This window comes from Leptopilina heterotoma, unplaced genomic scaffold (assembly GCF_015476425.1).
Source record: "Leptopilina heterotoma isolate Lh14 unplaced genomic scaffold, ASM1547642v1 Lhet_262, whole genome shotgun sequence".
Taxonomy (NCBI): Eukaryota; Metazoa; Arthropoda; class Insecta; order Hymenoptera; family Figitidae; genus Leptopilina; species Leptopilina heterotoma.
Window position 1 is genome coordinate 1,362,304 of NW_025110972.1, and position 13,114 is coordinate 1,375,417.

The 13,114-nt window shown below is 26.0% G+C and overlaps 2 protein-coding genes across 2 annotated transcripts; both read right to left on the reverse strand.

Annotated features, from left to right (window-relative positions):
* Nucleotides 1-1,777: 1,777 nt before the first annotated feature.
* Nucleotides 1,778-7,919, reverse strand: LOC122503448 (asparagine synthetase [glutamine-hydrolyzing]-like). The gene is made up of 9 exons (XM_043613998.1): nt 7,765-7,919; nt 6,685-6,836; nt 4,301-4,426; nt 3,781-4,017; nt 3,245-3,649; nt 3,000-3,127; nt 2,636-2,925; nt 2,305-2,539; nt 1,778-2,197 (listed from the first exon to the last, which is right to left on the reverse strand). Exons 2-9 carry the CDS (start codon nt 6,808-6,810, stop codon nt 2,062-2,064), a joined length of 1,683 nt encoding a protein of 560 aa, XP_043469933.1. The 5' UTR covers nt 6,811-6,836; nt 7,765-7,919; the 3' UTR covers nt 1,778-2,061.
* A 533-nt stretch (nt 7,920-8,452) lies between these two features.
* On the reverse strand, nt 8,453-12,610 carry LOC122503449 (asparagine synthetase [glutamine-hydrolyzing]-like). Its single transcript, XM_043613999.1, has 9 exons — nt 12,434-12,610; nt 11,909-12,059; nt 11,520-11,645; nt 10,904-11,140; nt 10,380-10,784; nt 10,135-10,262; nt 9,768-10,057; nt 9,437-9,671; nt 8,453-9,326 (listed from the first exon to the last, which is right to left on the reverse strand). Exons 2-9 carry the CDS (start codon nt 12,032-12,034, stop codon nt 9,182-9,184), a joined length of 1,692 nt encoding a protein of 563 aa, XP_043469934.1. The 5' UTR covers nt 12,035-12,059; nt 12,434-12,610; the 3' UTR covers nt 8,453-9,181.
* Nucleotides 12,611-13,114: the final 504 nt, after the last annotated feature.

The window sequence follows — 13,114 nt, forward strand, 5'->3', positions numbered from 1 at the left end:
AAATTTTAATTATTTTGATTATTTATTTTTGGGTCAAATAAAAGTTATTTAAAATAAATATTTATTTTATCGTAATACTTTTGTTGAGCCGATTGTAACGTCTTTATATTGAAAACGAAAAGAAATACGTTTTAAAATTTCGTGTAAATTTTTATAGGAAAATCAATAAAGTTTTAACTCAAATAGTAGAAATTTACTTTTTTGATAAATGTTAAATGTTTTTCCAACACTTTTAATAATAAAATATTTAAAAATTTTTTAAAAATTAAAATAAAATATTCTATTAATGAAATTGTAAAAACAAATTTTCTTTATTTTGCTTCCTCATAAAGGAACCTTTGTATTAGCAAAATTTTGGATTGTCATTTTTTGACATATTTATAAATTTTTTTTTTATTATGCCTAATACTTTAGTACTTTATATATGCACAGGAACTCGCTCCGTATAAATGTTCTAAATAAATAAAAAAAAATTTCGACGTATTTTGACCTCCGAAGTCCAAAAAACGGATTTTAAAAATTTGTCCCGGTGTGTGTGTGTGTGCTAACATTACATATGCCTCAATATCTCAGAACGAGAAAGAGCTAAAGCCCTCAATTTTTTTTAAATTGTAGGTCTCCCCGGGGGACATAAAATGAGAGTATTTTCAGCCCGATTCATGAAGTTTAACTATTTTTTTTTTTGCATTTTTCATTTAGTAAAAAAACGTTTTTTGGACATAACTTAAAAAATGTTAGGACACTTATAAATCTTTTTCTTTAGTTTTGTAGAGTTTTTTCACACGCATCTTTTGAGCCCTATAATTGAACATTTTTCGTCCATATTAACCGGAGATATTAAACTTTTAAAAATCTAAAATTTTGAAAAATAAGACTTTTATAAAAATTTTTTTAAATTATGTAAAAGTAACTTCAAAAAATTATTACCAACTTGAAGAGCATTAAAAAACGCTTCGATTGACCTATTTTTAAACCTGATTCGGGCAGAAATTATGAAATTATTGGTATTTGAAAAATCAAAAATTGTGGAAAATATCATTTTTTTAACATTCTTGTTTATTAACTTATGTGTAATTATTAAAATATTATTACCATCTTATAGAATATATAAAAACACATTTTTTAGACCAAGATTTAATGATTTTTAACCCTTTTATAAAAAGTAATTCTTAAATTTCAATTATTATTATTTCTATGAGGAAGCAAAGTGTTCATGAAATGAACACCAAAATTATAAAAATGTACAATTTGGCAGCGGTTTTTGAAACTTTAATTCATGCTGAAAAATAAAAATTTTTGTTACTAAAATTTTTTTGACGAGAAATTATGACAACTCTAACTGAAGTAAATTTCCATTTTTTCATAAAAATTTTCGAACGACATCTCAAGTATTTTTTTAAAGAATTAAAACATTTGCAAAATTTCTATTTTTAACCACGATTTTTAACAAAATTCTATATTATTTTAAATGAAAACGTTGTGTTAATGTGTATTTTTAATAAACAAATTTTTTTTTAAAGTTCCGGTTTTTAGATAATAAGAAATATTTTTCGTGTGTATTAAATTTTTGCAAAAGTGTGAATTTTGAATATAATTAAAGAATAATGAGCAAATTTTAATTTTTTGATTTGTATTAAAGAAGTTAAATTTCGGGTTTATTTTGCTAGAAAATTAGAAAATTTTAATAGATATACTATTGCTAAATATCTGTTGACATTAAAATGAAAAATAATTACAACAAAATAACTGCTATGGCTACTAAATAAATTACGAATAATTTCAGAGATAAACACTTTTTATTTTTAGAGTGAAAACAAACAACCAGCATCCACTCTTTAATATAAATTATCCATATAATATAAATCTTTGTTACACATATAAAATATTCAATAAAACTTATATTTTTCAAAAATTAACAAATTAATTAAAACGACAAATGACAAAAATTAATTAGATAAAACATATTGTTATTTTAAAATTTCGTTATTTAGAGATAAAAATTTCATATTTCATTTTCATTTTGTCGATTTCGTATATTTTAGCGTTTTAGAAAACTATACTCTATTTTTCATCTTCAGCTGCATAATAGCTGATAAATCGTGCAGATGGATCTGAAATGCCGTCAATCCATTTTGGCATCCAGAAATAAGGAATCAAACTCTCTCCACGATTTGGAAAATGCTTTTCAAACACTTTTCTGTAAACAATATTAATAAGATTTTTTTATATTTCATTACTTACTAAAATTAAATTAATTTAATTAAATTATTTTAGGGAAATATTTAAAAAAAGGAGTTTTTTTACCTGTAGTAAAAAGCCTCCTTTGTACTTGGTGTACAATGTGGATAAACATTTTTAGCCTCTTGTAATTCGCTCTCATTCACATGCTTATCAACGATATCCTGAATAATTTCAAACAAAGATTTTTTGGCTGAGGTAACACCATCGCTAAACGCTTCCTTGTGACGCCATAAAATATTTTTCGGCAGTAGATCAGAATCCATGAATGCAGATCGAAGCAGATGTTTTTCGATACCGTCTAAGGAGGTAATAATTTTAGTTGTTTTAAATTATTGAAAATGTTTTCATTAAATTACTGATTGCAATAAGAATTAAGAGGAATGAAGACACTTACCCTGCGGTTGTCTAGTAGATGGATCCAACGATAGATAGTAATTGGTGAATTGAAGATCTAAAAATGGTACTCGAAGTTCTAAACTGTAGGCAGTTGTGGTTCTGTCAGCTCTCAGGCCATCGTACAAATAAATATCTCTCAATAAACGAAGTGACTCTTCGTGAGCTGCTTCTGCATTCGGTGCTTTTTTGAAGTAAATGTACCCTTGAGCCAGTTCATCCGCGCCTTCGCCACTAAAAACTACAGTTGTATCCGTGTTCGTCTTGACGTACTTCGATAATATGTACATGCTGAAATGGTAAATGAGATTTCAAGTTCAAAGTTAGAAGAAAACGAAACGAATCCGAATGAATAATAATAATACCCAATTGAAGCTCGAATGGTTGTAATGTCGAATGTTTCAATCTGATAAATCACTTGGTCCAGTACTTGCTCCACGTCTTCTTCGGTGAAAATAATTTCATGATGCTCGGTACCAATAAATTCGGCAACCTTCAAAAGACAATCGAATTTTGATGTAATCAATGATTGAAGTCCACTAATAGTTCGATAATAGGTCACTAATAGTGGTCTACATCTAAAATAACAGTTTAGCAACAATTTCCTTACTTGTTTAGCAGCTCTGATATCAGGACTGTCACCCATTCCAATTGCAAAACTCTGCAATTTATACGGAAGATTCAATTTCTTAGCTTCTGCAGCAAACAAAGCGGCAATTAGACTCGAATCCAGTCCTCCGGATAAGAAGCAACCGATCCGTCTTTCGGACATCAAACGCTTCTTCACGGCTCCTGTTAGCAATTTTCTGATATTTCCAGAAACATCCTTAGAGTCAAGGTCCACCGATGGTATAAATGTTGTAAACCCTGGCTTATCACCAGGCTTATGATATTGTACGCTTCTCAAAAGATTTGCTTTGCCCTCTTCTGATATTTCATATTCTTCATAAAATCCAGGTTTAAATGGTTTCAATTCCCAGTCACTGGGGAACTTGTCGGTTATTCCAATTAATCCCTATTGTAAAAAGCAGCAATTAAACAAAATGTTAAAAAAAAAAATACTAAAACTAAGAATATATACTAACGAATATACTAAACTAAGTAGAACAGAAAATACCCAAAGCTAAAATAATTTGTAACCATTACCTTGGTTTCGGAACTTATACCCAAACGTCCCTTTCCATCCTTGAGGATAAACAACGGTCGCACACCATACGGATCTCTGGCAACCAAAATTCTCATCTTTTTAAGGTCCATCAAACAAAAGGCAAACACTCCATCTAAGGAACGAGCAACATTTTCAGCTCCTGCATTTGCATAAAGATGTATAATCGCTTCCACATCGCATTTTGTATTGTACTTATAACCTTTTTCTTCTGCAAGCTAAAGCAAATAAGTTACAGTGTCATTAAAATTAAAAAAATCTTTATGTGCCTCTTTCCGGTGAAAGACCTTAAGGGGCAAAAAACTATGTGTTCTGTTTAGGACAATACAATAAAGTAAACAGCAAAAAACTGTTCCATAATTGTTACAGATATGGAACAAATCCGTAATATGGAACAGTTTTTTGGTGTTCGGTAGGAGTATTTTGAAAAATATTATTAAATACAAAATTATAAAATAGGGTTTGAAATTTTTTAAATTGATTATTCATAACTTCATTCACCTGTTTATAATTATAAATTTCTCCATTGCATAATAAAAATATTTGTGGATAAGGGCAAAGTCTCATGGGCTGCATTCCACAGAGGCCATCAAGAATTGATAATCTATGAAATCCAATGTATCCATTCTGCAAATAAGTTACAAAATTAATAGTCCGAAGAAAGATTATAGGGAAAATTATAAACTTTATATTATTTAATTATAGGGTTGCCACACATAGGTCAAGGAATTCGGCCACTGAGAAAACATTATACTTAAATGAAACACAAAAATAATGTTAGACGATTTTGTTTAATTGAAATTAGTTTGTAAGTTTAATCTCAATATACAGAAAATATCTACTGCATTGATTCAAAAGTATTATTTGTTTTAATAATTATATTTAATTCAAACATATTTTTTGTTACGATTTAAATAAAAATTATGTTTAAAAATTTTATGTTTGAATCAAACTTAAAAGTTGACTACAGATAATTTAAAATCAATCACAATTTATTTTTGATTTCAATATATATAATCTCTTAAGCTGAACCAGAAAATATGTTTAAATTAAACTTAAATATGTTTGACTGTATAGCAAAGATATTTTAAGTTTGATTTAAACAAAATTTGTTTGAATCAAATAATTTTTTTTCTCAGTGGGGGAAAAGTCAGGGATTTTTAGTAAAAATACTGGAAAAAACAGAATTTTTTCAAAATTCGTAAAAAAACTCTGAATTTTGATGTTGTTTTCGTTTCCCTTATAAACTATGAAATTACAACGAATTCTATAATACAAAACCTTTAATTTTTTCTATTTCTCACAATAATTATAAAATTCTTTTCTGAAATTTAATTATTTTTTAAAAATTTTAATAAAATTCTACGCAAACATTCAATTATTTTAAAAATAAAATTTTTTACATGGATTTAATTATTTTCATCAATAATAAAAATCATCGCAGAATTTCAATTATTTTTAATTCAATTTTAATTTCAATTCTGTTGAAATTAGTTGTATTTTTTAATATGTAAGTATTTAATATTATTTTCCAAAAATTTTTCTTAAAATTCTTGTCAACATTTCAATTACCTTGATAAATATCAAAATTCTTTCCAGAAATTTAATTGTTTTCAAGAATTTTAATAAAAATTCTTTTCAGAAATTCAATTATTTTAAAAAATTTTTTAAAAAAATGTCGTCATGATTTCAATTATCTTTATAAACAGGAAAATTTATTCTTCGCTGAAATTCAATTATTTAAATTTTAATAAAATTCTACACAAACGTTTAATTATTTTCATAAATAATAAAAATTTACCAGCTTTTCAATTATTTAGAAATTTTTTAGAAATTTCTTCGCAATAATTTAATTATTTTTATAAATATAGGTAATAAAACTCATCGCAGGATTTTAATTATTTTTGATATAATTTTAATCAAATTCCTCAAAAAAATGTAATTATTTTTAAAAATTTTATTAAAATTCGTCAAAAGAATTCAATTATTTGAAAATTTGTCCATAAAATTCTATATGAGAATTCAATTTTAAGAAACATTTAATTATTCAATAAATTATTTATTTTTCTATTTAAGTAATTGAATTCTAGTAAAATTCTCTAATAAATATTAATTTAAAAATAAATTTCAGTTTAAATTTTAGATAAAAATTGAATATTAAAAGCATTACAGCATTAATTTTTAGAAATAATTTAATTTTGTAAAGGTTTCAAATTCAAATCTTTGAAAATCTAAATTTATCACACTTTTAACTAACAATTTTGTAGAACTAGTTTTTTTTTTAAATTATTGGAATTTTTCATTTTCTTATAATATATTTAATTGAAGAATTTCCAAAAAATCGATTTATTATTTATGAAAATAATTGAATTGTTGCCACGAATTTTATTATACATTTTTTTTTAAATTAGGATTTTTGTAAATAATTACATTTTTTTGAAATATTTTATGGTAATTCAAATTGTTATAAAACTAAATTTAAATTATTATAAATCGAAGACCTCGAGTGATCGATATCTTTATGTTTTACAATAACATTTTGATAACTTGTTAATTTCAAAAGATTTGAATTTAAATATTTATTTAAAAAGGAAGTTATTGATGTTTTCGAATAATTTTACAATTATAGAAATTTGTAAATAAATGTAATATTTTTTTTGAGTATCTAATAATTTTTATAGTGAATCAGAATATTTTTTAGGGTCAGGAAAAAAGTTTAAATCAGTCAGGAAAAAGTCTGGAAATCAGGGAAAAGTTAGGGAAAAACAAAATTAAATATTTGCAGCAATCCTGAATTTAATTAATTAAATATTTTAACTTATTAATTATTATTTAAATATTTTAATTAATTGAATTAATTTTGATATTTTGTTTTGCTACTTTACCTTAATGCGTTGATCGTATTCAATGTTGAATGCATCTGGTCCGCGATGTGTTAATTTTGAAAAATTTTCACAGGCACAAGCAAGGGTGTCACCCTCTAAGCCAAAGAGAGCCCAAATACCACACATGATTTTCAAATAAATTTAGTAGTTTACTGTAACGGAAAAAATTAATATTGATATAGTAAAAAGTAAAATACAATTTAAATTTAGAGAATAATTTTTTTTTAAATAATTAATATTAATTTTCTGAAATATTACAATTCGTTTTCAATTAATAAATAAAACAGTTTTCCAGTTCTCTTAAATTAATTAAAAACTGAACTAAAAGTTTAAATTTAAAATGACGTTTATTGGAGATTTTTGAAACATCTGTAAACTTCTTTGAAGTAATTTATATGTCGAATATAATATTATATAATGTCACATTGAGAATCTAAATTGATATAAGTTGTTTGTAAACAGTCGAATTGTAAGTGATTTGACTATATTCCATTAATTTCTTATTCTATTGATATATTAAATATTCACTAGATTAAAAATTTTCTAAAAATGTTAATTTCAGAAATTAACCATTATTAAAATTTAAAACAAAATTAATTTTTGAAAATTACTTATTACTTATTATTACTTATTATTATTATTTAATTATTTTTTTTAAAATTAGTAAGACATTAATTTTATATTTAAAATTAAAAGGGAAAAGATAACTGAAAATATTTAAAAAATTAAAAGTAGCAAAGAGTCTAATAAATAATTTTACTGAGGCAAATACTAATACACTTTTAATAATATAAATCTCAAAATTTCAAATAGAAATTAAAAATCAAAAAATTTACAAAAAATTTACAAAATAAATTTTAAATAGGGAATGTAATTAATAATTTAATAGAAATAATAATAATGTAATATGAAAACAATAATATAAATAATATAAATAATGATAATAATATAAATAATATAAATAATATAAATAATAATAATAATAATAATAATAATAATAATAATAATAATAATAATAATAATAAAAATAAGAATAATCATTTCTTAATTTTAATGTTAATAGTAAAAATAAACACTTACTTGAACACATTCGAATCGTAGTCAGAAATGAAATCCTCTCCTCAATTGTCGTTAGTAAACTGATTTGGTTTGCGAAAATTCGTTAATTAAAGGATCAGCAGGCAACAGTTCTCACTCTTTTCTATTAGAGACCGAGCATAAATTGATGAGGCTCCGTAGAAATTAAACGGCGGAATCATACGGAACACGGACTAATAGATTATTCTTTACAATAATATTTATTTTATCGTAAGTCTTGTAAAACCGCGATTAACGACTTTATTGAAAACGAAAATACATTTCCAAATTTCGTAAATTTTTTTTTTGTATTTTTTTTAAGGACCTTAATTTGCGTCGAATTCAGTTTGTTAATAGTGGCCTTGGGTCCAAATAATTACAAATTTTGTTCTTTTTTAATAAAAAAAAATTTTTTTTTAAATTAATTTTTTTTAGAAAATTAAATAAATTTTTAAAATATCGAAATTTACGCTTTTTTAATATACGTTAAATTTGTTTCTAGCATTTTTTATTTTAAAAAAATAATCTATTAAATGAGATTAAAAAAGAAATTTTTTTGTTAGAATTTGTATCCTTTATGAAAAATAAAATTTTTTATTATTGAATAATTATGACAACTCTAACAATAAAATGAAAAATAATTACAACAAAATAACGCGCTTTGGCCCTATTAAATAAATTACGAACGATAATTAAATAAATGCTTTTTATTTTTAGATGAAAAACATACAAACAGCATCCATACTCTTAACCACAAAATTATTCATCTCTGTTACACATATAAAATGAAAGCTATTTTTCAAATTAATTAATTAAAAGCGGAATTTCTGTTTCAGAATTTAAAAAAAACTTACACACACTTTTTTAAACTCTTATTATAAAAAATGTATTATTGTTATTGCAAAAATTCCTTTTGAATATTACATATTATAAGAGAGTTAAAAAATTTTTCTTTTTGTATTTTTAGTTCATTTTACTGAGCGTCATCTAAATGATACCTTTTATTCCAGTCCAGTTTTCCAGATAAAGAATCGAATGGTTTTTGGTATTTTAAAATCGGTTCAGTAGATTTCGAGAAAAGTGTCTTCTCGTTTCGAGAAAAACGCGTTTAAAATTTTTGTAACCGTATTACAAAAAGTGAAGAACTATTCATTAAAATTATAACTCTTTTCTCTTTTGTATATTTCTTCAAAAATGTCTTGGGAATAGTAATTTTATAATACTAAGAAACATTTTAAAGCAAAAAGAGAAAAATCGATTTTTTTTCAAATCCTTGACCAGAAAGATCCGTTAAAACGACAAATGACAAACATTTATTAGATAAAAAAATGTGAGTTTAAAATTTCGTTATTTAGAGATAAAAATTTTATATTTTATCATCCTTTTGTCAATTCCATGTATTTTCGCCTTTTGAAAACGATTAGATTCCATTTTTGACATCTTCAGCTGCGTAATAGCTAATAAACCGTGCAGATGGATCTGAAATGCCGTCAATCCATTTGGGCATCCAGAAATAAGGTGTCAAACTCTTTCCACGATTTGGAAAATGCTTTTCAAACACTTTTCTGTAAACAATATTAATAAGATTTTTTTATATTTCATTACTTACTAAAATTGAATTAATTGAATTAAATTATTTTAGGGAAATATTTAAAAAGGAAGGCGTTTTTTTTACCTGTAGTAAAAAGCCTCCTTTGTACTTGGTGTACAATGTGGATAAACATTTTTAGCCTCTTGTAATTCGCTCTCATTCACATGCTTATCAACGATATCCTGAATAATTTCAAACAAAGATTTTTTGGCTGAAGTAACACCATCACTAAACGCTTCCTTGTGACGCCATAAAATATTTTTCGGCAGTAGATCAGAATCCATGAATGCAGATCGAAGCAGATGTTTTTCGATACCGTCTAAGGAGGTAATAATTTTAGTTTACAGGAATAATTTTTACGACTCTTGATTATAAAACCCTAGAAGCTTTGTTATTAGAAAGAATAGAGACTTACTTTGCGGTTGTCGAGTAGATGGATCCAACGATAGAAAGTAATTGGTAAATTGAAGATCTAAAAATGGGACTCGAAGTTCTAGACTGTAGGCACTTGTAGTTCTGTCAGCTCTCAGGCCATCGTACAAATAAATATCTTTTAATAAACGAAGTGACTCTTCGTGAGCTGCTTCTGCATTCGGTGCTTTTTTGAAGTAAATGTACCCTTGAGCCAGTTCATCCGCGCCTTCGCCACTAAAAACTACAGTTGTATCCGTGTTCGTCTTGACGTACTTCGATAATATGTACATGCTGAAACGGTAAATGAGATTTCAAGTTCAAAGTTAGAAGAAAACGAAACGAATCCGAATGAATAATAAAAATAATACCCAATTGAAGCTCGAATGGTGGTAATGTCGAATGTTTCAATCTGATAAATCACTTGGTCCAGTACTTGCTCCACGTCTTCTTCGGTGAAAATAATTTCATGATGCTCGGTACCAATAAATTCGGCAACCTTCAAAAGACAACCGAATTTTGATGTAATCAATGATTGAAGTCCACTAATAGTTCGATAATAGGTCACTAATAAAGGTCTACATCTAAAATAACAGTTTAGCATAAATTTCCTTACTTGTTTAGCAGCTCTGATATCAGGACTGTCACCCATTCCAATTGCAAAGCTCTGCAATTTATACGGTAGGTTCAATTTCTTAGCTTCTGCAGCAAACAACGCGGCAATTAGACTCGAATCCAGTCCTCCGGATAAGAAGCAACCGATCCGTCTTTCAGACATCAGACGCTTCTTCACGGCTCCTGTTAGTAATTTTCTGATATTTCCAGAAACATCCTTGGAGTCAAGATCCACCGATGGTATAAATGTTGTAAACCCTGGTTTATCACCAGGCTTATGATATTGTACGCTTCTCAAAAGATTTACTTTTCCCTCTTCCGTTAATTCATATTCTTGATAAAATCCAGGTGTAAATGGTTTCAATTCCCAGTCACTGGGGAATTTTTCGGTTATTCCAATTAAACCCTGTTTTAGAAAGCAGCAATTAAACAAAATGTTAAAAAATATACTAAAACCAAGAAGAATATATACTAAACTAAAACGAACAGAAAATACCCAAAGCTAAAATAATTTGTAACCGTTACCTTGGTTTCGGAACATATACCCAAACGTCCCTTTCCATCCTTGAGGATAAACAACGGTCGCACACCATACGGATCTCTGGCAATCAAAATTCTCTTCTTTTTAAGGTCCATCAAACAAAAGGCAAATACTCCATCTAGGGAACGAGCAACATTTTCAGCTCCTGCATTTGCGTAAAGATGTATAATCGCTTCCACGTCGCATTTTGTATCATACTTGTAATCTTTTTCTTCTCCAAGCTAAAACAATGTTACTTTGTCATTAATTAAACAATCTTTATGTAACTCTTTCCGGTCTTAAACGTCAAAAAATCAGAATTTTCAATGCACTTCAAATTTAAAAATTTTTCACTAAAATTCGGACTTAGATTTCGGAATCATCTATCAATATTGATACTGAAAATAATTTGGAACGCATTGATGAATTCTTACGGTTTCGAATTCCAAATTATCAAATTTTTATGTATCAACCGAAATATTTGGAATTTGGACACCGCAAAAATTCGTTAAAGTTTAGTGTGTAGTGCGTCCCTGTATTTTTGAAGAATTTGAAGAACATTTATGAAATAAAAGATTATAAAATGGGGCTTGAAATTATTTAAATTGATAACTACATTACCTGTTTATAATTGTAAATTTCTCCATTGCATAGTAAAAATATTTCCGGATAAGAACAAAGTCTCATGGGCTGCATTCCACTGAGACCATCAACAATTGATAATCTATGAAAACCAATGTATCCATTCTGCAAATAAGTTACAAAATTAATAGTCTTGAAGGAAGAATTTAATTTAAAATCTTAATTAATTATATTTTATAACTAATTAATTATTAAACATTGTTAACCCTTTTGAGACGAAGATTTAACGGACAAAATCTTCCTTATCCGCAGTTAAGTGGTTTAATTTCTCCGATCTTCAGAAGGGTATTAAATAAATTAAAAATTTAATTTATCTTTTACTATTTTAATTAATTGATTAATTTTGATATTTTGTTTTGCTACTTTACCTTAATGCGTTGATCGTATTCAATGTTGAATGCATCTGGTCCGCGATGTGTTATTTTTGAAAAATTTTCACAGGCACAAGCAAGGGTGTCACCCTCTAAGCCAAAGAGAGCCCAAATACCACACATGATTTTCAAATATTAGTAGTTTATACTGTAGCAGAAAAAAATAATGTTGATCTCTTTCTGAAGAAATAATATTTAATTTATTAAAAAAATTATTACAAAAAACCTAGGTTTTAGTTTAAATAAAGTTTGTTATTTAACTTAAAAAAATATTTATTTTATGTAAATAAACCTTTGGTTCAGTTTAATAAATATTATTTCAAAAAATCTTAAAAGTTTTAAATATTTAATAGTTTCATACTTTTTGAGTAAGTGCTTATGCTTTTCCCGCATAAGGAAGCAAATATTTTTGTATATATACATATATAATGCTTAATATAAGCATGTATACACATATACTAACAAAAGCCACGTGGCAACAAAAACAATGTGGGAAAACAGTACTATCATATTTAAACATACCTTTATATTATTATACTCCAATTACAAAACACTATTTTAAAAGCTATATGTTAGAAATGTTAGATCCTCTGATTAAAATACGTTACACGTACATTAATTTTTATTAAAAAAGAAGAAGAGTTTATTTTACAAAGACCTGTTCAACACTCTTTGTGAACTGAATTACTGAACACAATACATCAACAATTGATATATACAAACGGTCCACATGGCACACATGGCCTGTGACGTGAAAGTTGGCGTGTCTGCTACTAGTTATTTCTTCCAGACCTTCTAGGGAAATTAAAATTCTCAGTTTCAGTCATTTCAGTTCAAAACTTCAAATGATATGAGAAAGTTTCGTTATAAATTGGATTTAAACATTTCAGTTATTTCAAGAGTTGAAGATTTTGAAATTATGAATATAAAAATTGAGAACACCTGTTGGTAATGTTAATTATAATATTACATTATATTTATTAATATTAATTACAATATTTATTAATTATAATTATAAATTATAATTTTACAAATTAGGGAAAAAGTGCAACAAAGTGAAATTTTGATATAAAAAATACTAAACTTTAAAAAAACTTATGTGAAGTTTAGTATAAAGTTCTATTAAAATTTAATTAATATTCTTGATATTTATTTCATAATAATTAATAATGATTAAAGTTAAAATTATATGAACTTAATCTA